Raw genomic sequence first — 23,876 nt, forward strand, 5'->3', positions numbered from 1 at the left:
AGAAATTACAGCATTGCACTTTTGTGTAATTTGTGTCACACTATAAAACACAAAAATTTACCATAAACTACAAGTTCTGAAAAAGTGCCATTTACTGAAAAAGTTACAAGGCAAAACTCACATTTTGACCTCCTGATGTATCTTCTTGGTTGAGCACAGACCCTTTGCCCACAATAGTACTCATAACTGCGTGCTAAAGACTTAAATATAATAGTGCCACACCTTTTGATACATATTTCTCAGACAAAATCTATTTAACAAGAGCTTACGTGTGCATAGACTTCAGAATTTCTAATGTTGCAGCTAAATCTGTTTCTATGTTCTAAATTAAAAAACTAGGAATTATCTCCATTTTTGTTGATTTTCCTCAACTTTAAATGGAGGAAACACTACAGTCATGTGATGTGAGCATTTGGATGTTCAATTTAAAATTCTGGATAGAAATGTTTGAGCACTGACTGAAATTCAAGTAGGCTAGCCTACACAAGACTAACCCACTAAAGCATCTGATTAGCGAAATAAACATATATTTTTAGACAATTTACCCCTTTTTTTATGTCTGTATGCCACGCCGGACACGTAAAAAAGCCACCTGATATATAATAACCCTGCTCCCACCACACCCCACACCCCACTACCCACGCACGCACACACACACACACGCGAATATCAGTGAACATCATAGTCATGTGACATACCGGTACCCATGTATGGAGCTCATAGCTTTTCAAGCTAAGTTTAGCTTTCCGACGACGCTTATCAGTAATTGTGTCAGACCTCTTAGACATCTTGATTCGTTTAAAAAGGTGATACATACAACACGCATTACTTCTGTGGACAGTGGAGTATCAGCGCAGAGTTTTTCTTACACAAAACGACAAGGGCCATGACTATTTTTAAGTTGTCTGCTGAGCAGTCAACTGGTAGGCTACATTACCTAATCTCCTTCTAGACTCGAATACCAACCCAAGACTCGCGAGATCGGACGAGGGGATAAGTTAAGGAAACATGGCGATGTCTAATTTGTTAAAGGTAGGAGGCACTCGAGCTCTTCATTACCAGTATTTTGGGTTCTGGTTAGAGTTCTGTATTTTCTGTCAAAACGCATCAAACAAACAGTTTGCACACTGAAAAAAAATGTTGTACTAGAGCCACTGTTTGCATATCCTTTCGCATGAGAAGCCAGTAGCAAGCTAGTTTGCTAGGTGAGCCTTTGCGAGCTAGGTAGGTAGCTAGCTAACTAGCTTCAATGCTTCAAGCTTAGTCTTGCCGACAGCTGACCAAACGTTGACTCACAATGAATACGACCAGGTTATATTCATAAATAAAATGCAACAAATAGATATACTTTTGTCAGAACCAGAACTGTTAAAATGTAATGTATTTTTTCATTTCGAAGATGGTGAGCTAATTTGGAAATGGACACAATTGTCCTAGCTCAGAGTTTGGCTTAATCGTTTTGTCATTGTGGTCGTTAATACTTCAGTTATTACCTGGAATAAAATGTAGTAATCTGGTTTTGGATACTACGGACCGTACAAGTGTCACAGCCAGTGTTTCAGAGAAACTATGTGTCATGGATTGAAGTTATTTTGTGCCGCAACATTATTGGTGACAAATCAGTGTTACGTTATATAGCCACCTAGCTAAGTGTATTTCACTGAGTAAACCCCTTCCCACTTACGTCAAATAATTTACCAGATACCAATATTAATAATAACCTTAAGTTACCTCGGCATCCAACAGCGCATCGCACCTGATCAACGTTTTAAGTCAGTTTGTCAACTAATCGCCTGCAAAGTAGTGAAGTGTTTTATTGCATCTGTCAAAATAGTGACATTGACTTTTGAATGAAATCCAGCAGTTGGAAAGGAATTATTAGACATTACTAAATAGTTTCTGACTGGTATTTCAGCCTATGTCGTGCTGTTAGGTACATTTAGGTCTATGTAAAGTTGACATTGTGATTATAATGATGCTCGCTTACAAAGTCAACTAGCATACTGGCTAGTTCAGTTAAATGGAGCTTGTTATTTCAACTAGTATAGCACTACATCTCGAAATGAAGATACTCTACAAAATGCATCCATCCATATTCAAAATTCCCTGTATTAGTTGAATAATTCCCACAATAAGTCACAATTAGTTGAATAATTATAACAATATAATTATCATTATAAATTCTGCTTAACATTTTGCTATCACTATGATCAGAATTTCCTTTCTATATTTGTTTTAACCAATGCATCTGTTAAAAGTTGATCAGTTGTACCTGACGGTGATTCTTATCATGAAAAAGTTTCCATCAGTAATGGATATGGTTTCAAATTAAAACAAGGAAGGTATACACATGTATTTTTTCTGTCTTACTGCTGATGTATTCTCAGCTTCTGGACTTATTATTATCTGTTTCGGTCTCCTTGCTGCAGAACAAAGGGTCCCTCCAATTTGAGGACAAGTGGGATTTGATGCGCCCAATTGTCCTGAAGTTGCTTCGCCAAGAGTCTGTCACCAAGCAGCAGTGGTTTGATCTGTTCTCGTAAGACCATTAAATCATATTTCATTTTTACAACATATTAGCTGTATTAGCCTCCATATTTCATATGCATGACCAGTTTTATTGATGCGACTTTTAATGTCATGTCACAGAGATGTTCATGCTGTCTGCTTATGGGATGACAAAGGTCCAGCAAAGATCCATCAGGCACTAAAGGAGGACATCTTAGAATTTATCAAGCAAGCTCAGGCGGTAAGGGTTTGATACAACTCCCTAACAAACAAAACCTTGGACGTTTCTTTTTGGCAATAACATGTTAGCAGCCTAACATTTTTTTGAGTGGATGTTTGTCCTTCTGTAAACATATCATTTTAGTGTGTCTATAGCCAATATTACCTGTTCTGACCTCCCTCTCTGCTGCTCTTGTTTGTTGGTTTATAGCGAGTCCTTAGTCACCAAGATGACACAGCGCTTCTCAAAGCTTACATCGTGGAGTGGAGGAAGTTTTTCACGCAGTGTGACATCCTCCCCAAACCATTTTGCCAGCTGGAGATCACCTTGATGGGCAAACAGGGCAGTAACAAAAAGTCTAATGTGGAGGACAGTATAGTTCGTAAGGTGAGGGGAAGGGGAGTTCCAGTGGTGTGAGGTCTAGAGAGGGGAGAATGTGTAAATGTGTGTGTAGTGTGTGTTGGGGAGAAATTAGGTGACATAGCTGAGAGAGAACGGAATGCCTTACACTATTGAATAAGGAAGAGGTACAAGGCTTTCCACTGAATTACGGTCACCTTTTCATTTAACTGTTTTACAGCTGTCTCTAATTCTTTCTGATTTTTCTGGCCTTCTCTTCCTTTCCCAGTTGATGTTGGACACCTGGAATGAATCAATCTTCTCCAACATCAAGAACAGGTTGCAGGATAGCGCGATGAAATTGGTCCATGCTGAAAGGCTCGGAGAAGCCTTTGACTCTCAGCTGGTCATCGGGGTGCGAGAATCCTATGGTAAGAACTAGTAGCAGTATACCTGCACTATAAGTGTGAATTAGTGGAAGCAGTTGTATATAGTTTGCGAGCACGATCATTTGACTATAATGTCGGTTATTTTAATCTCTGTTAGGATCATACTGTATGGAGTTGCTTGACTGCTTCTAGACCCTGTCATAGTGCTGTGGATAATGTCACATTGAGACATTGTCGTCAGTCCTGTAGCATTAAGGCATATTTACAGCAGCGCACCATGTTTTTTTCCTGGGAAAACAGACTGAGATAACTCTACAGTCCATGCTTATTAGTCAGTGCATCCTACCAAACAGTCACAATACCTGCGCTCATGAGAAAAGTTTTATGTTTTCTGTGTCTTCCTTTAGTGAATCTTTGTTCCAACCCTGAGGATAAACTGCAGATCTACAGGGATAACTTTGAAAAGGCCTACCTGGACTCCACCGAGAGGTTCTACAGGACGCAGGCTCCCTCCTACTTGCAGCAGAATGGAGTACAGAACTACATGAAATATGTAAGAATTAAGCTGTGAGAACAAGACAGTGATGAAACTCTAATATGCAGCTCTATACAGCAGTGAAATGGCAGTATGAAAGACTGTGGGCAGCAGTTACAGCCGTTTAGCAGCGTGTGGTAGTCAGTTATGAAACAGATTCTTTACTCTCCACAGGCAAAGATTGTTAGCTAAAATAGGTGATAACTGACTAATTGTTACTCCTAGACCCCCCCCCCCCCCCACCCAGCCCATTTCTCGATAACTTAGGAAACTTGGTTTTATTTACATTTTATTTACTTTACCAAGCAGGTCATCATTCTTATTTACCTGTGATGCCCTGGAAAGAGAGGGCTCATGAGGTGTAAAGAGAGAAAAAAAACAGACAAGATTTATCTGCATTCTCATTCAAACTGCCACACACTATTTCTTCTGATACAGTCCTTTCCCGTTAAAGAGTGTGGCTTTGTAGGAAATGCATTCTCTCGTAATTGTTTGTATGATTTTTTTGCTCTCTTGGGTGTCTCTTGCAGGCAGACGCTAAATTAAGGGAGGAGGAGAAACGTGCACTACGGTATTTAGAGACACGACGTGAATGTAACTCTGTCCAAGCAGTGAGTGTTTATTTTTACCACATGTTTACCATTACAAAATATCGCATCCAAAATGTTTTTGCAGGTAGCGTTTAATATTTACCCCTAGCAACAACGTTTTGTCTGAAACAGTCATGAGTTTTCTTTTGACCTGTTTCAGAATATTCATAGGAAGAGTGTGTGATGCAGAATGTGGTATTTTCTCTTGTCCTTTGTCTGTTCAAAGGTGTTGATTAGAGACCGTATTTCTCTTTCTTTCTTTCTTTCTTTCTTTCTTTCTTTCTTTCTTTCTTTCTTTCTTTCCCCCAGCTTATGGAATGTTGTGTGAATGCTCTAGTGACGTCTTTCAAAGAGACAATCTTGGCAGAGTGTCCAGGCATGATCAAAAGGAATGAAACTGACAGTGAGTAAAGCCGCAAACAGAATCAACCTAACGTTTACACGTCTGGATTTCTGGACATAAAATCAGTACGCAGAACAGATGCTTGGGAATTTCATTCATCTGTTCTGAAGTCTATTTTTAGCCGTGTCCTGTTAATATCACTCCTGGTCCTGCTTTAACTTGTCAATGACCTCCTTTTACCTTTTTTTTTTTCCCGGTTCTAAACTCACCCAACCAGAACTGCACTTGATGTTCTCCCTCATGGATAAGGTGCCCAATGGTATAGAGCCCATGCTGAAAGACCTGGAAGAGCATATCATTAATGATGGACTCGCCGATATGGTAGCGGCTGCTGAGACCATCACAACCGTAAGTACGCTGGTGTAAACAGCGGACACGTGTATGTGTTACGCATATTGTCGAAGCTCGTTGATTGTGCACTTGTTATCTTGCATCATAAATTTTGGACTCTGTACTGTCTATGATAGTGACATGAAAATTAGAATTAGAAATGAAAGCTATTGGAGAAGACATTGGATAATGGGTGTCATAGATTAGTATTGGATTTGAGCTTAGGAGCCGTTAGTAATGCATACGTTGCTCCCTCCTTCTTTCTACCTTTTCGTATGTGCGTGTGTCTTGTCTGTCTATGTCACTTCCTGTCTGTCTCTTGGTCTCTCTGTCCTCACTTTCTCCCGTCACGCTTTCAACACCAGGACTCTGAGAAGTATGTGGAGCAACTTCTCACTCTGTTCAATCGCTTCAGTAAATTAGTGAAGGAGGCGTTCCAGGACGACCCACGGTTCCTGACTGCCAGAGACAAAGTGAGTCTCTCAGTCTTTTAGGAACACCCCCTGAGGGACACCGAACTTACGCTCTGAGGGATGGTCTAACTTGCTAAATTATTTCACAGCAGATGTCCAACTGCTCATAATATGTTGGATTAATTCACATTAATCATCTGAACGAGTCAGAATGTTCTGATGAGTAACTTTTTACAAAAAGAGGTACTGAATAAAAAAGAAGTTGTGGTGCATTGATCAGTGGTGGTGTTTGGTTAAGTATATAAGACTTGATAGAAACTGTCTTTTACACGTCTTGGTCTGATGAGAGTGCATAAAAATACTGGTTTTAGTTGTGTTGCATAAAAACAGTTTTGCGTTTGTACCTGACACTTGTTTTTTTTTTTTTTTTTCCCCTCAGGCTTACAAAGCAGTGGTGAACGATGCCACAATATTTAAGCTGGAGCTTCCAATGAAACAGAAAGGGTGAGTAACTGCAGATGTTGGTGTGTTGTTCTTACGTTAACATTCTGAGGCATACACCTTACTCCCTCGATCGGCTTGTGCTGTCAGATGTTTGTCCTTTTGGGCTTAATCCGTGGAGTTTCTTTCCGTTCACGTCTCATCGTCCGTCTGAGCCCCCCCCCCCCGTCGATTCTTTCTCTTTTCTCACACAAGCCGCCGAGGGGATTTGTTCTAAATTTGATATCCCTTCTTGCAGAGTGGGTCTCAAAACACAGCCGGAGTCAAAGTGTCCAGAGCTGCTGGCCAACTACTGTGACATGTTGCTAAGAAAGACTCCTCTCAGCAAAAAACTCACCTCGGAGGAGATAGAGCTGAAGTTAAAAGAAGTGGTAAGGGCTCAGGGCGTATGTCTAGCACATCAGCCTTTCTTAAGGCCTGTTCTGCCCCACGCTCCAGTCCTGAAAAGCTCATTAGATCACAAAACTCTGATACAGACTTATGCTATTGACCTTGCTTTGAGGAGAGAATTAAAAAAAAAAAAAAAGTTGACGCTATGACCAACACAAAGCAGTAGACATACTTTACCCATACTGTATCCCTGCACATGCTGGATGTAATTTTCAAGTTAAATTCACAATGTCAATTTCTTCCCCTTTGTTTCTTTACGCTTTGTGATATTTGGATATTTGCCATCTTTAGCCACATTTGAATTGAGCGATCGTCGTTGAGAGAGGAGAAATCGTAGGGGGACCTAATCTGTTATTTTTCTTTGTGTAGTTACTGGTACTGAAGTATGTTCAGAATAAGGATGTGTTCATGCGCTATCACAAAGCCCACCTGACAAGGCGTCTTATCCTGGACATCTCGGCCGACAGTGAGATAGAGGAGAACATGGTGGAATGGCTCAGGGTAAGGAGAGAGAGAGAGCAGTGGTGATTCTGTACGGTCGCCCAGAGCTATTAGATATTGAGATGACTGAGTAGATTGCATTCAAATTATGTAACATTATGCTGAAGTTCAGTCATTTGGGTCTTTAGTGACATTCTGTTATAAGATATAAGCTTGGCAGACACAATATTAATAAGAGATGTTGTACCTCTTTCAACTTTTTGCCTTACTTTTAGGAGGTGGGTATGCCTGCTGACTATGTGAACAAGCTGGCTAGAATGTTCCAGGACATTAAGGTTTCTGAGGATCTCAACCAAGTCTTCAAGGAAATGCACAAACACAACAAACTTGCTTTACCAGGTAAATCCTATAGAACAATCCACAGTGACTCATAAATCCCACCATGTCTGTGTGGGAGCGTTCTCCCTTCCCCCTGCCCCCTCCCATCAAAAGTAGCTTGGTCGTGTATCTGTTCGACGTGGTGTTTAATGTTTTCTCACTGTGTTGTGTAGCCGACTCCGTCAACATTAAGATCCTGAATGCTGGTGCGTGGTCGCGGAGCTCGGAGAAAGTCTTTGTGTCTCTGCCCACTGAGCTAGAGGATCTGATCCCTGAGGTGGAGGACTTTTACAAGAAGAACCACAGTGGCAGGAAGCTCCACTGGCACCACCTTATGTCCAACGGCATTGTAAGATAGGCTCTTGTGCTTGATCCAGCGTGCCGCTGTATTAGTGCTGTGGAGCAATGGTATATGTGGAGCCACGTACAGGATCACTAAGAAAATCAATTTATTTTGTCTCCTCATCAGATCACTTTCAAGAATGAAGTGGGACAGTATGACTTGGAGGTCACGACCTTCCAGTTGGCTGTTCTCTTTGCTTGGAACCAAAGACCTCGCGAAAAGATCAGCTTTGAGAACCTGAAGCTGGCCACCGAGCTGCCTGATGCGGAGCTGAGACGGACGCTCTGGGTAAGGTTCCGAACTGTTTTCAGTGAACCCGTCGGGTCTGGAACTGCGCGAACTCGTTTCTTGTACTCAGTCGTTTTTTTTTTTCTTTTCTCTGTCTCTCCCATCAGTCGCTTGTTGCCTTCCCAAAGCTCAAACGCCAGGTCCTGTCTTACGAGCCGCAAGTGGGCTCTCCTAAAGACTTCACAGACGGCACATTGTTCTTCGTCAATCAGGAGTTCTCCTTGATGTAGGAATCACTGTCTTTCCTCAAGAAATAGCGTATTGAGACTTGTTACTAGTGGCGTTGTCAGTTGGAAACTTAATTGTGTGTCCGACAGATGCTCTACATGTGTTTTGATTTATGTATTTAACCTTTTAAACTGAAAAGATTTTGAAGCAAGGTGTAATTTTAAACTTTTTTTTTTAAATTCCCTATTAGAAAAAACTCCAAGGTCCAGAAGAGGGGGAAGATAAATCTGATTGGTCGCCTACAGCTCACTACAGAGCGAATGAGAGAAGAGGAAAATGAAGGCATTGTTCAGCTTAGAATATTAAGAACACAGGTGAGCTAATCATTGCATTTATTAAAAAACTTGTAGTCTGGTATATATTCAGTAAATAACTGATATGTCAGTGCATCATTGTATGGGAACATTAGGAACCACAAAGTCATATCTTTTTAATTCTACAATGTTTCTAGCTCAAGAAGCATCACTAGAGAATAAGCCAAGCGCAGGAGAGCCACAGCGCTCCAGTTTAAAGTGTAATCTGATGGACAAAGTGGAAGACTCTGACATTTGGTGCAGAGTGTCCTCCTGACTGTCAGGGGCTGTAGGGAAGCGCGTTGAGCCGGGAACATTTTCCACGTACACTTTCAAGTACTTTTTCCCCCCTTTTTTAGGAGGACACTTTTTCACCTCGTTCTTGTTCTCTCTCTCTCTTACAGGAGGCTATCATTCAGATTATGAAGATGCGTAAAAAGATAACTAATGCCCAACTGCAGACAGAGCTGGTGGAGATCCTGAAGAACATGTTCCTCCCACAGAAGAAAATGATCAAAGAGCAGATCGAGTGGCTTATCGAACACAAGTACATCAAGAGAGACGAATCAGACATTAACACCTTTATCTACATGGCGTAGCACCCAGACCATGCCGGAGACAAAAAAAATGATTCTGGAGATGTCGATGAAGATGACCACAATGTTTCTGATGAAGATCAGCAGTAGGAGAGTAAACGCTGATGTCTCACAGACGCAGCCTTTGACTGCTGAGCTTCTAATGCCGATATGGGCTTGTTTCAAGACTTGACTGTCAAATGTCAGAATAGCTAATTTAAAAAAAAAACGAAAAAAAAAAAACCAATAAAAAAAACCAAACAAACAAAAAAATTATCCCTGCCTTACCTTTCGGCAAAGAAGAATCATGAGATGAGGATGGGAGATCTTAAAAAAAAAAAAAAAAAAAAATGGAAGAAAGAGAGAAAAAAAAAAAAAACAACAACAACAAAAAACAGACATAAAGGATAATTATATTTTGCCAATCGGTAGTCAGTATGCATGGTGGGCAGACTGCCTCTTGTTTGTCTACATCTCCAAACAGCATGCTGTCTGTGGGAATGACTCATTCATTCAAGGACCTGTTTGTGTGTGCTGTGTTTGTGTGGAATCCAACCTCGCCCGCTCTCCTCGTGTCATCCCACCTCTACTCCTGGGGGGTGGGGAGGGGGGGGGGGGGAGCCTGGGCTCTGAGCCCTCACACTGCACCCCTTCATCCCACACCTGCTACTGCCAACGTCCAGGGGCGAGCCACAACCGAAGTCCTCTAATTGGCCGCGGACAGCAATGACATCACAGAAGACCAGTGCTCTGTGATCTCATGTAAGCTCCAAGAGGGTGGAGGACTAGAGCATTAGCACTTTTCGACACCTTGTCACCATACGTTTGCATGGCTTTGTTTGTACCATTTTTTTCCGTGTGTGTTTGTGAGTGCGTGTGTATGTTTGTGTGCCCGCTCCCGCCTCCCTTTCAGTGATTGTTTTCAATCCGTTCAAATGGGCGACTGAGTGTACTATGCTGTAAGACATCTTTCCATCCAGACGCAGACATTTCTGTCAGACAATTCTGTCTCCCACAACCAAATTTTGGATGGAAGTTTATTTCTCTCTTTTTGTTCTGGATGCTATCTGCAGCTGATTTTGGAAAACAAGCCAATATTTAGGTCATATAAATAAGATGTTGTTGGTTTATTTTCATAGTGGGTTTTTTTTGTTTTGTTTACCTCTGTGTGGAGGCAGTTGAAACAAGGCAGTGTTTTCCCATTGCTTTGTTGCACTCCAGTGGAAAGAAAAAAAAAAGTTTGATTTGTGACTGATATAAAGATTTTGCCCATTAACTGAATAAGTCACTAAATGCACACACTGCTGACCTCTGACGCTTCTGAAAGTACATGCTGTGAGGATTGAATAAAATCCTTGAGAACATGTAAAGCAAGTTTGAGAATTGATGCATGGGCCTCAGGTCATAACTGACAGTTCTGTCACTGTAGGGGGAGAGGAGCTACCTTACTTACTATTATTGTAATTAGGATGTTGTTATATGCTCGAAAAAGCTGCAGACCACATACAAATTACGAGAGAGATGCTGAAAACCACTGAAGATTCAATACTTTAAAAAGGTTTAACTCTGAAGGATGCAAGGACCCATTCTTGTAACAACACCCAAACAATTTCTTTTTAAATTTGTATGTCTTTTTTTTTTTTTTCTAAATTCATTTCACCATTGATTCATCTGGTTTACAGGCTTAAGCTCTTGGGGTTTTCAAACGTCTAATCGAGTGGCATTTCTTGCTTTGTATGTGACAATTCTCCCCTTGTGAAAAATATCAGTATGAGATCAGTGTAATTGCATCTCAAACATGCATTACTAGGTTACAGTTTCCACCAGCACTGCTCCAGTTGTACATAATATCCACCCAGTTTGCCTTTGAAAGGTTTATGCAGTTCAGTGTTCTACTTCTCAGAAACAGTTACTTGGCGATTTTTTTTTTTTTTTTTAATTTTGCACTGAATTCTTCATGACAGGTCCACATCGAATCATTAAAGTTCTTAGACCTATCACATTGACAGTAAGACTGTGGTAAGTTCCCCTCTTTCACCCTGCCATGATACACTGTGCACTGACCACAGTACAGGAAAGAGTAGTCTAAACGGCTGGCCTATTTATTGATTTTGAATTTGAGTGTTTGCTTGTGTGTGCTTGTGTGAGGTTTATTAGCCTTTTTAACAACAGGATTCTTTAGCACCCTGCTGGGTTTGTTTTCACTTTGAAGTTGAAAATTTCAGTTAACATTGTCAGGAAGATTTCGTTATGGACACTATCCTGCTCATTTCACTGGGTCAGTTTTTTTTTTTTTCTTTTCCTCTTGTCCAAGCGAGAGTATTGTGATTTTGAAATACCTTCTGTATCTTGATGTCTCTGACGTGCATTCTTCCAGGTTATCCCAAAGAATGTACTATATGTGATCAATCAGCAGAGATGCAGAAGAAACAAATAAAGGTTTCCGTTATTTAACCAGGGAAAGGTTGTAACTGTATGAAATTGTTTTAAATATAATCATTTTTAGATCGTTTACACAATGCCAGTAAATATTTTAATATTTCACGTCATAGAACATCATGCAAAACACATTCTTCATTATGCTTCTCTTATTTAATGATATGCATGATTTTCGCCACAATTCACTTCCACTAAATGTGTAAATTAGCATTGATCTTCACCTGTCCCCTACAATAAAGTAGGAGAGAATTACAAAAAAAAGGAAAAAGGTCTTTTGAATTTGTTTGGTTATTGAAACTACACGTACCCGCTGACTTTATTCTGTTGTCTGAGGTGCCATATGTTGAAAACCATTTGACAGATGATCTGTGTACCTGTAATATTTTTTTAAAAGATTAACAGAAGAATGGGAGCGTATTCTTTCTTTCGTGTCTGGGAGTTGTTTCATGTTTGTGCGAGGAATGTGGTCAGTAAAAATGAAGAGCTGAGTGAAGAACATTGTGACTGACTTGAGTACAGAGAGAAGCTGGGGTCAGATCAGTGCTCAGGGCAGACGAGGCGATGTGATTAGAACACCGTATGGTTTGGTCAAGGGGCAATGGGATATCTGCGAAGAAATTGTTCTCCCTGTTCCCTTCCTGACTTGTTTTTTAGTCTCTCTTTTTTTTTGCCGTTCATTTTTTTTTTTTCAGGAAAAAAAAGCATTTCCTGTAGGCAACCATACCACCACCATCATCAAATACACATTCATTTTAAAAAGCTTGTGTGAGTGTGTGTGTGTGTGTGTGTGTGTGTGTGTGTGTGTGTGTGTGTGTGTGTGTGTGTGTGTGTTAGCTTTAAAAAGCAGTTCTCACACCCACCAATCTCATGATTTTTTTCCCTAGCCATAAACCATAATTCATTTAATAACCACTATTCTGACCATTTTCAGGGCGCTCCACAATATCCCACAGAGAATCAAACAGATACCAGTATTGCTTTGTAAGTCACTGTTGTTAAAATCCCCATCACTCTGCTGAAAATTTCCCTAAGCTCTATACAAATATAAAGAAATCACTTTGACATTCATGACCTGATATGAAATAAATAATGAAAAACTTGAATCACTCTGAAAGGTGTATATATGTGAATCGTCTACATGTAACACAGGGTTTGTGGGCTTGAGAGCTTAAAATGTAAATGTGGTTTGTATCCATCTTTGAATTTACCAAATGTGTGCCACTACTCATAGTAAGGATCTAAAGCTGTAAAGTGTTTGAATGGAAGTTATTCTTGCAGTCTGGGTGAATTATTTTGATGTACTGCATTTTTTTTCTTTTTTTTTTTCTTCAAGATTTTTTTTTAAAGTTGTATAATTTATTTCCTGGCAAAATAAAGATGTCTTTTAAAGAGGCTACAATATGACTTCAGATTTATTTATTATTATCTACCTCTCCTCGTGTATTTTTTGGATTTTTCTTTTTTGTCGAACACCGCTCAAAAACATTTATCTGACAAGATGATGAGGGGCCTCACTTTCTGGGCTTTTTTGTTTTGTTTTTGCATATTTCAGAAAAACACAACTGAATCTCACATAAAGCATTGTACATGCAAATTGACAGAAACGAGTCCAAACATGAAATATATGGAGAGGTCAAGACACTTTAAGCCATTTCAAATTCCATTCTTTATTTTTCCCCAAGTCTACCATTGCACAGAGACTGATATGCAAACCAAATTAAGAATACAAGCCAAGTGCCACATGTAGATTGACATATAGTATACTTAACAGTATAACGTAGGCTTTTTAATTCCTGTATAGCCTTTAAATATGGATTGACATCAAAAACTCGGGACCAGCTCAGAAAATGTACCCCAACAGAAAGACAAGGAAAGCTATCTCCAGCACAGTCCCCTGATTTTAGCTTTGGGGAGTTTCGTAAGTGTTGCTATGAATCCTCGGAGTAACTTGCGATCCATAACTTCCTCGCCCAAGTCAAACAAACATAAGCTTCACATATTCTCAGCAGGCCTATGTCCCTCAGTCCAACGGTAGAGGTGGTTTCACATAGTTGGCTTTATACTGTGATCCCTGTAATGTGAATGAAGTATGCAGCGACCACATCATTAGAGGACTTAAACAACACTTATTTAGGTGAATAGAAGTAGAGCTACTGAGGGATAAAACGGCAACTCTCCACCCATTTTTATAACTTTGAGCCAATAGAATTCCACTTGATTTGCATTTCATCCAAATAGTGTGATTTCAAGTTATTTGTATTTGTTGTAATGTCACTATCGTCTTGATGGCATACATATCCGCTATAGTCAATATTTATTTATAATGTGGATTCAATGCAGGCAATTTTGTGACCAAGAGAATGCAACCATCATAGAAATATATAGGTAGATTTAAAGATTTAAATGCTTGTGGTTTCCGCATGGACTAATGCCCGGATGAGCCTCGGTGGTCCGGGGTGCAGGCTTCAAACCTGTAGCTGCTTAGCGGCAGAGTGGTTCAATTCCACCTTTCGGGCGTGTGACGTTCGGTACAATCCCGTGGGTGGTATATTTGAAAGTCAGTGAGGTTGGAATCGTGCGCTGTTTTGCGAGAAATTCGCTTGGAAAGTGTTAAGATAATTCTAAACCAAATGAAGTCTGCGAAAATAATCACCGGAAGTTATGTTTCTTACCCAGCCCACCCCCGGACGTGTGACATTTTAGGATGGTCTTTATACAAGTTTATAGAAGTCAGTTTGCTCAGCTCAAGCCTGACAACTACCCATCTTGAGAAAAATCTTTATGAAATTGAACATTTCTTTATCCACATCAAAATCATAATGGATCAGTGGTCACAAACTGCGGTCGTTGGCAACTACTGAGCAGTGTATTGAGCCATGACTCCACTGTTCATAGGCTTAAATCAGCGGTGAACTAGTTTTACTACAATTAAAATGCGCTATCAAACATTTCCTGATACACAGAGACACACTTGAGAATCATAACCAGAATGGCAGTCAACAGAAGTAATTTAAAAGATTAATATGTTATTAAAACTCATTCCATTTGGCTGAGAGTTTGTGTTGGATTGTGCGTGTAATTTTAAGGTCCTCTTATTGACATATAAAATTCTACATGGGCCCACGCCGGCCTACCTATCCTACTTTAATTACAACATATAACACGTATAACCCCCACTGTTGGTATGACAGTTACACACACAGATATGGATACATCTCTGTGCACTGTAACTTTTAGTTTTCAACATCACCACTGTTTCTGGCTTCACCCTGCTGGTGCATAACACATTGTGCCGTGCATAAACACAGTGCTGACCAACGGTTAGTTGACATTCATATTCAATGAAATATATATGTATGTTTAGCGTTTCCTGGAGACTGTAAGTCTTAAATTTCGTTTTTCCTGACGTTTGCCTAATTTAGTAAGGTAAACTACTATCTTCCTTTCCAGAGCTTAAACTAACTTGTTAGCTTGCTACCTAACATTAGCTTTCTTGTCTCCTTAGTTGGTTGGCTAACAACAAATGTGGCTACATGGTTCCATTGCTTGTCGAAAGTGTGTCCTGTATGTCGGTAGTTGCTCGGCACTGAAGTGACATCACATTTGTTAATCATTAACTTGTCATGTCGACTTTGAAAGCTTCAGCATATAACTAGTTAGACAAGGGCTAGCACGAACTGATGGGTGAGAAGCTAAAAGATGTTAGCTAGTCAACCGTAGTGTGAAACAAGCCCAAAATAAAGCGCACTGTTTTCTATTTCTGTGCTCTGTCTGTAGTTCAAAGTGAACAGCTATTCCAAACCCTTGTCATTTAGGGTGTGAGTGTTTTTTTCTTCTCTTTGAAGTCTTTCTGCTAAACATATCACGCTACCTTGTCTTCATTATTAAGGCCAAGTAGAACTTCGTTACTTCCCTTATGTCTGTGTTAATGTCATGTTTTTCAGGTATCACAATGTCCTGGGTTCCTTTGGGTAAGACCCTACTTCGAAATGTAATCCGACACACTGATGCACACAACAAGGTTTGTATTTACCTGTGCACTGATTAATTTTATCTTTTGTTTCTGTCTTGAGGTTGTTCTTTCAGTTTGCCTTTTTGCTTTAATTCCTTTCCCTACTCTTATGTCTTTTTGAAGATTCAAGAGGAGTCTGAGATGTGGAAGCTCCGTGACATGGAAAAACAAGCCACATCTGCTGCGCCCTCAAAGCACAGATTGAAAACAGATAAACATTTGAGCAGGTGGAGTCACTGTACCAGCTGTTAAAATAAACGGATATTTGTTTCTAGTGTTAGATGTAGATTAACCTCTTTATTATATCAGGGGCCACATGCATTGTGACAGATACCTGGATGAATCTGCAGTGTCTACTCAAACCAGCAGAGAAGAGAAAGAGGCACGCTACTGGACACGAAAGCTGTATGAATTTGAGTCCAATGATCCTGACAGGTAATGCTCTTATGCGATTTAAGCATCTATATGGTAGGAAAAAAAGCAGTTGACAGTCGCTGATGATCACTGTGCTGTTGTCCAATTTCCATGATACAGGTGGGGACATAGTGGTTTCAAAGAGCTTTATCCAGAGGAATTTAAAACGGATAGGTAAGGTATTATACATACATACATTTTTGCATCAAAGATATGATCACCATGCAAATTAAGAGGAATATGGAACACTGAGGGATCCTGTTAATGTAATATTTGTGGATTATTTCTACCTATGCAGTGAAGAGGGTTGTACTGATGAGGAGAATATTCAGCGCAAGTTGAAAAAGTGCAAAAGCAGCCGTGATTCAGATAAACGGAAACGGTCAAAGAAATCAACCAAGAAGAAAAAAAAGAAAAAGGAGAAGAAGAAAAGAAGGACGGCAGGATCTGACTCCGAGTCCTGTAGCAGCACGGAGGACAATGACAAGAGGAAACAAAAAAGAAAAAGTGGAAAAAGCAAGCGGAGGAGAAAAAGGACAGATAGGGGGAAGGGGAAAACAGAGGACAGCAGCACAAACAACAGCGATTCAGAGGAGAGCAGAGAAACAGGATCAAGAACACCCAGGAAAAGATACAAAAGTGACACCGACGCTCCGTCAGAGCCTCCGAAGAAAAGGAGGAAAGACTGGAAAGTAGGGAATGAGGAGCGATCAGAGGAAAGCTCAGAGGACTGAATACTCTGTCTGTTTGTGTGGCTCAGTGGGTCTTTTTTCCTCTGGACCTTAAGTTCACTATGGTACTTTGCCACCTGTTCAACTCTACTGTGTGGTACAGCCGCTGAGCTCATACACAGGGTTACAGGTATATATTAGAAGGACAACAGGACAGTGAATCTGTCTCTTTTTGCACTCAAAACTAACAAGATTCAACTATGGCGGAGTTTAATACCTCTCTCGCACGAGCGTCTCTGTGCTCCGTCTCACAGGGTGATTATAAAATGAGAGAACACACATTTCTCATTTTTTTTGATCTCCTGAAAATGTTCATATCAGATATTTATTTTTAATATTTTTTGTAGAAGCATTTTGGAGCAAAAAAAAAAAAAATTGTACCAACTCTGTTTTTAAATTTCTCCTCTACAGTCTCAGGTAATTTTCCTTTGATACTGAAGATTATAAAAATGATCAGGACCAGTTTCTGTCTTTAGGTCAGTTCCTCTCTACCCATAACTGTACAATGGCATTCAGACTGATTTCTTTATCTTATTTTATTTATTTTATTTCAGCACAAATCAGAGAACATTCATCACATCAGTAGAAAACCCCCAGGTGGTGGCGCTGCTGCTCTATCAAATTCAGTCCCCCCCAAAAAACATCCCTGACTGTAAAAACACGATAGCAACATTATTTTGCGATGAATGGATCAATTTTTTATCTTCACTTGCTTTACTCCCCATCTGTTGTTTAACAACATTTTACGTGTCTAAAGTTTGATGTATGATTGCTTTATTTTAATTTTTTTCCACTGGCACGTGGGATTGCACAGTGGCGGGAGGATAGAACATAATCATGTTAAAGGAATGGCAGAAAATAAACGTTTATAATCTTTTTAAAAAAAAACAAACAATGCTTTTATGCTTATCGTTTTTACACTTTTGTTCTCTTTACAAGCACTGCATTTTTGGCATCTCTTAGGTAATTCTTGTCTGGCTGGTGTGTTTCCCATTGTTTGTTGTTTATGCTGTCCCACACTGAGCGTATGTTGAATGTATGTACAATGTGTAGCTTTGTATGTGGACAACTCATTATCCTCTGTCATTTCGCACCATAAACACGGAGAGACCCGGCGTAAAGAACATTGTGTCTCCATGTTTATAAGCAACTGCCTCTCTTTAACCGGCTGGCACACACACTCAAAACAACTCGGAGGATTATCAAACACTCCCGCGCTTCCAAGCACCATAATCAAATCAAATTAAATGTGGCGAGTGTTTATTGAAGGTGATTGTCTTGTTCTGTTTTGCCAACAAAATACACACTCATTAGCACGCTGCTTGGAGGAACAGGCTGTACGAGCAGATGGGGTGTTGGTGCGGGGCATCTCTGGCAGCCCTGTAAAGGGTATGCCCTTTCGTGATCTTTACGTGATCTGCTGATATGGTTACACATATACATACTTAGTCACGACCCCTCGGAACAAAGATGTACTGCCTGATGAGGATTTGCTGTGAGTTTACAAGAGCTCTGCTTTGCAGTCCAGAAAGGTTTCCATACCAGTATGACCTCTTCTGTTTGACCACTAAAAATACCTCTTCCCCATAGATCTTAATTACTCTGATACAGGACTTTTTGTTCTCAGTGTACATTTGTCATGCTCTATACTAAGAGCGGGCCAATGACAAACTGTCTCAACAATGCAGGTCAATCCAATAATCCCTTTTTGTGAATTTAAGCGCAGGCCTACGTGCACTCTACCGTGCGTATGCGTCACGTTATGGCCAGGAGCACAAATAGGCTTGACTGTGGCAAGAGTTTTAACTGGTAAAAGGGATTTATTCTATTTCGTGGAACTGCGAGCTGTAGGTCAAGGAAGACTTGAAAGATTTTGACCCTTTCAAATGAACTGAAATAATACCAAACACTTCCCACAGGTCTTAGCAGGAAGTAAATTGTTGTATCAGTTGGATCTTGGCACAGGAATCAAAGACAAGCTCACTCATCATTTAAGAAAGATTTCACAAACATCATTTTAAAGGAAATAAACTCCTAAACTGAAAATATTCAGCAAGCATAAAGACGTGGGAACGAGGGTCGTGTACAAATTCTAACCCCTTTGGAAAACCTCACTGCTCTTAGGCTAAATCTATCATGATGTTTTGGATTTTTTTTTGGCGTAGCTGAGTCACATGATCTTCTTTAACATTTTACATTTCTTTGACTAAATAAATTGCATAGTTACTCATAACTCATAACCAGCATGTCTGCTATCTGCAATGCAAGAGTTCGTTACTTGACTTCTTGGTTTCTGAACATCCTTAAGACAATAATTCTGCTCAGTTAGAGGAAGGATTACTTTTTGCAAAACCTTAGCACTAGACTCTGACATCATCTAAATATTAGTAGTTTTGTCTGTTAGTAAGGAGACAGCCTTTACCTTAGCTTGTGTTGTATCTGGAATTTTCTGCCCACTATGTTAATTGCACTGTGAACCTGATGAATGTACAAACGTGTATGATTTCTGCGTGATGATGAGCAATCATGTTGGAAGTCCAGCCAAGAGCCCTTGCAGCCTGTGAATTCATCACTAGCTGTGCATAATCTGTCTGACTCACTAGGCCAGAGTCTGACTAAATCTCATAGAGCTCTTGGCAGCTGTTGATGAAGATCATCTATCAAAGGGAGTTTGGAGAGGAGAAAATATATCCTGAATCGGGAGATTGAGAGCTAAACAGAGGAAGTATGACGCATCCCTGGGGTTCCAGGTCTGAAAAGTCTTGGGTCTCTGATTATCTCCAATGCTAAACATTGACGTGATACCTTTGACCGTTCTTTTTAGTGAATTTGGTTCACTTATGCAGTTTTCAAGCCAATGGTTTTTTGAATCATCTTTGTGGGCAAAGCATGAGGCAGACAAATCACACTCAGTTAAAACAGAAAGTCAGATATTTTGAGTGAAAACAAGGTAGTGAGAGAGGTCCGTAATCTGGTAAAACAAACACTTGCATCATGATTCAAAAAGGGACATTGATCTCACCATGATGTGTCCTGTAGATGCAAACTTACACTGAGAGAATAATTACCAATGTACTTTAAAGGATGACATGTACTGTCAGTGAAGTCTGTTCCCATTAAAAGATCTGTGAGGGGTTGGATCTGTTTTGGTCACCGGCTCTTTTTGGATGTTGGTTTTGTGTGAAGGATTTCTCAGGTTTAATGGTCAATCCTTAACAGTCCATCAACCACCCCAGTTACTGACACACTGCACAATATTATGTGAATCCCGGCTTAGCTCACACTCAACAACTCTCTAACTCGCTTCACCTTAATTAACCACTGCGAGGCCCAGGTCACTCAGCAGGGGCTTACTATGGCAACCTGGCATTGAGAAGTTGTTCTGGTATTTGGTGGACTTTGCCAGGCCACACCAGCACCACGGCTGGTCAGATGAAATTTATACCTTTTCATAATGGAACTTCTGGGCAAAATTAACACAATTTTATTGTATTGTATTGTGTCAATGCAAGCAAAATACTTTTCAGACTGTGGACTATTGTCCACTAAGATTGTGTTATAGCCAAAGAATGCAAAATCTTCAAACACTCAGTTTTCTATCTTCTGAAGAGAAAGTTTAACTATTTCAGGTAAGACGGTTAAATGTGAAGCCATATTTTTATCTTTAATTCCAACAGATGCATGGTGGTGTACAACATAAATGGTTAATGGAAATCCTTAAAAGAATTTAAAGATTCTAAAAAGGATCTCAGGTTTTTTGTTTTTCTTTTTGCATCAAAAGTCTCATTTATGCTAATAAACTTGTCATAAAGGTATGAATAAGTAAGACATTGTTTCTCATTTGTTAATCATTTATGTGTGTGTGTCTTAAGGGTTAAGTGATAAAACGCATGGTTTATAAGAGAAAACAGTGTCCTTTGGTCTCTTGGCTTTTCCTTACGTGAATGTGTGGAATCTGCAGTTTTCAAGTTTATAGGCATATTACAACAGTTGTTACTGAATAGGTGTCAGCTGAAAGTGTTGTTTTCTCATGTTTCTGCCGAATACAGATTCAAAAGATGAACCCTATGTATGATGATGGGCTCAGCTCTTTACGTGATGATTTCAAAAACAGTACTGACCTTTGCCATAGAGACCATGCTGTGCTCCACTGTTTCATAATATAATAAGTGCAGCAGGAATTGCATAAGAAGCTGAGGCCCTCTGTATTTCATCCCATAGTTATCAAAGGCAAAGTCTTGTTGAAAAACACCCATCAGCATCTTGCACTATCCATTAAAACACTGACAGAGGCCGTGCAGTGACGCTAGTAGCTTTTTCTACCCTTATCTGAAAAAGCACATGATCCCAAGAAAAATAGCTTGCAGTGCTTTCAAGAGGACTCGGTTTGAGCAGTCAACGCTCTCTCTCTCTCTCTCTCTCTCTCTCTCTCTCTCTCTCTCTCTCTCTCTGCCCTTCCCTACATTTTTTCCTTTTTTTTTTCACAGACCTGCTTTCACACCTCCGCCTGCACTGCCTTATGGGACATCGGTTTGACGTCAGCGAGTGTCAGTTCAGCCCCTGTGCTGCCGTTGCTGCTAAATGGCGCCAGTAATTGATTCAGAGGAGTTCAGCGAGCCTGCGGGTAATTGGGCTCCTTCAGCAGCTGCTCCGTTTCAGGTCTCTCCGCATATCTACCTCTTCTCTGTGTTCATGTCAAACACACATACCACTCCAGGGCCTGTATAAACACAGCGTTGAGGAGGATGAGGAGGGCGGCCGATGCGTCATAAAACTCGGCTGATTGATGGGGGGTCTTGGTACTCGACAGACCTGCATTCCCTTTTGTCTCGGTTTCTGTTGAAGCACTGAAAAGGAACATCTTGATGTAATGCCTCTTGAAGGTCGTACATGATCACTTAGATTACAACTTGGGCTTTCACATGAAGTTGTTTACTGATCTGGATAGTTCAGTCAACCCTGGAATTTTTTTGGTAACTAATGCAGTTAAGCTTGCAAAGACTCTTGAGGTAGTTGTTTGGTCATGGTTCTTTGAGTAAGCATTGAATTTCACAATTAGAACAGTTTACTTTCACCAAGAAGAGAGACTAGGAATTGAGGTGTTGTGAATTTTCCTTTAAGAAATCGGATCCCATTCACTCTCTTGCAGAAGAAGGGTTTTCAATGAATCGAGATAACATGATAAACTCTATGAGGAAGGAGATGACAAAGGGACCTTCCTCACTCCTACCATTTCAATGCACTGAAATTATACCTGACACACTGATCGTCTTTTCCTCTGTGTTTGCTCTAATCTCTTTTTAGAGCAATTAATAAAATTATATTTAAATGATTAAATACATGTAATAAATTACAACCGACCATTTCATAATCTTCAAAGCAAGGTGGCATAAAGATTTACAGGAAGTATATGCAGACCAATTTAACCTCTTGTGTCTCTATACTTTTTCCTGTGGTTCTGATATATTTCACTGTTTCTCTTCCTTGTGTTCTCCCATCCTCCTCATTCAAAAATCTGCATTTATGACAGATGTGTCACCAAGAGCATCTTTTCAACATGTGTAAACCTCAGTTTGTTTTATGCATATTAGAAAAAGTAAAATTTTACTGTGCTGCACACAAGGGGATGGTTTATAACCTTATTTACTTGGAGAGGAATATTCATTTTTTGTTTTTATTCAATTCATAATACTTACAGTCTGCGGTTCTTCATTTTTGAGAGTCAAATTTAATTTTGACTTGTTTTGTGATTGTTGCGTGATTTTCTTTAATGAACGTTTGTTAAATGACTCTCTGACATTTTAATCAATGCATTTCAGATGGGAATCCTTAAAAAATATTATCCTTGAAAAAAAAAATAAAGCTATCAGAGAAATGCTAGGGAAGGTCAGAATATTAAAATATATAATCAAAGAAATTGACCACAGGTTCAGGAGCCAATTCAAAACCAATTATGTCTGCAGAACATAATGTTGTAACAAAGATTTTCTGGAGAATTACTTCGAGGGCCATTTGATGATTTCTGAGAAAAAAAAAGAGAAAATACATTGGTTCAAAAGGCAAAACTAAATCAAATAATCTTGTCCTAGCAATGCATTTTGGCCTGTACTTATCAGTTGAACGAGCAGTGCTTTCAGAAGGATATTAATGATGGTCTATGTGATTGCACCAGGGCAATGATTTGATGCAGAGATGGAAGTCTCTGTTTTTTGTTGTTCCTTGCCTTCACTATGGCACTACGTTCTGCTAACTGTGTGGTTATGTGCAATGAGCGCGCTGCATAATTACGGACAGGTAAACATATAAAAGATGGATAAATAAACTTTGGAGTGACACAGTGGACCAAACAGGATGTTTTGGTCCAAGCCTCGAAGCAGTTTGTTTCTCTCAGTATTAAATTACGTAGAAAAAAAGCGGAAGCACATTTTGCTGCATAATGTCTATGATTAGAGCATCCTAATAAAAAAAAAATAAAAACCTGAAATGCTCAACTACTGAAATTTCATTCACTCTCGGTGACGCATTTTGTTATGAGTCCCACACGGATGTAAACTGTTTCTTAGCAGGATTTGAAATGGAAGATGAATGATCTTTTCTGTTTATTGTTGCAGTTTAAAGTTAGCGTTGTTTTTTTTAGTGACATTTAAACACATCAGCAGCACTGATGATTTAGTCATTCCTGCTCTGTAGAATTTCCTGGGCATGTTTATCATAGTGGAGCAGCTGTGGGAAACTGGGTTCAAGCACACGGGCTCATGCACATCTCTTGAGAGCTGTTTAGCCTCAAACATTGGAGGAAGTGAGAAAAACATGAAAGAGCTTTGCTTAATGTTATATAAACACACAGCTTTAGTGATCCATGCGCACCTGGAGCTGCTTGAGCTTTTGAGTGGGAGAGTGTAAAGGAATAACGTTCTGACATCAATAAGCCAAAGATGGAAAATGTGAGGGAGGCATCTGAGGAGAGAGTGCAGAGTTAGTTTGAACCAGGGGTGGATCAGAGGCAGCCTGTTGTGAGAGAGGAATGCTTGACGTCATCCACAGTGGCTTCAAGCTACTTGATTATTAACAGCTGACCCCAAAAACCCATCCCCCCCCCCCCCCCCCCCCCACCAC

At 40.0% G+C, this 23,876-nt stretch overlaps 2 protein-coding genes across 2 annotated transcripts; both read left to right on the forward strand.

Moving 5' to 3' along the window:
* Window positions 1–938: 938 nt before the first annotated feature.
* On the forward strand, window positions 939–9,496 carry cul5a (cullin 5a). Its single transcript, XM_030776841.1, has 19 exons — window positions 939–1,032; window positions 2,430–2,539; window positions 2,650–2,749; window positions 2,939–3,115; window positions 3,357–3,498; window positions 3,864–4,009; window positions 4,522–4,602; window positions 4,891–4,984; window positions 5,202–5,332; window positions 5,680–5,787; window positions 6,167–6,231; window positions 6,467–6,599; window positions 6,988–7,119; window positions 7,335–7,458; window positions 7,611–7,786; window positions 7,907–8,068; window positions 8,176–8,294; window positions 8,487–8,610; window positions 8,994–9,496. Exons 1-19 carry the CDS (start codon window positions 1,009–1,011, stop codon window positions 9,186–9,188), a joined length of 2,343 nt encoding a protein of 780 aa, XP_030632701.1. The 5' UTR covers window positions 939–1,008; the 3' UTR covers window positions 9,189–9,496.
* A 5,393-nt stretch (window positions 9,497–14,889) lies between these two features.
* On the forward strand, window positions 14,890–17,041 carry nkapd1 (NKAP domain containing 1). The gene is made up of 6 exons (XM_030777769.1): window positions 14,890–14,923; window positions 15,548–15,624; window positions 15,739–15,842; window positions 15,925–16,050; window positions 16,150–16,203; window positions 16,328–17,041. The coding sequence occupies exons 2-6, from the start codon at window positions 15,556–15,558 to the stop codon at window positions 16,761–16,763; spliced, it is 789 nt and encodes a 262-aa protein (XP_030633629.1). The 5' UTR covers window positions 14,890–14,923; window positions 15,548–15,555; the 3' UTR covers window positions 16,764–17,041.
* The last annotated feature ends 6,835 nt before the right edge of the window (window positions 17,042–23,876 follow it).

Source organism: Chanos chanos, chromosome 6 (assembly GCF_902362185.1).
Source record: "Chanos chanos chromosome 6, fChaCha1.1, whole genome shotgun sequence".
NCBI classification, from domain to species: Eukaryota; Metazoa; Chordata; class Actinopteri; order Gonorynchiformes; family Chanidae; genus Chanos; species Chanos chanos.

Coding starts and splice junctions, on each gene's coding strand:
- cul5a (XM_030776841.1), top strand. CDS start 1,009: ATGGCGATGTCTAATTTGTTAAAG. Junction 7,459..7,610: donor CAACAAACTTGCTTTACCAG/GTAAATCCTATA, acceptor TGTGTTGTGTAG/CCGACTCCGTCAACATTAAG. Junction 8,069..8,175: donor AGCTGAGACGGACGCTCTGG/GTAAGGTTCCGA, acceptor CTCTCCCATCAG/TCGCTTGTTGCCTTCCCAAA.
- nkapd1 (XM_030777769.1), top strand. CDS start 15,556: ATGTCCTGGGTTCCTTTGGGTAAGACCCTACTTCGAAATGTAATCCGA. Junction 15,625..15,738: donor ACACTGATGCACACAACAAG/GTTTGTATTTAC, acceptor GTCTTTTTGAAG/ATTCAAGAGGAGTCTGAGAT. Junction 16,204..16,327: donor GAGGAATTTAAAACGGATAG/GTAAGGTATTAT, acceptor CTACCTATGCAG/TGAAGAGGGTTGTACTGATG.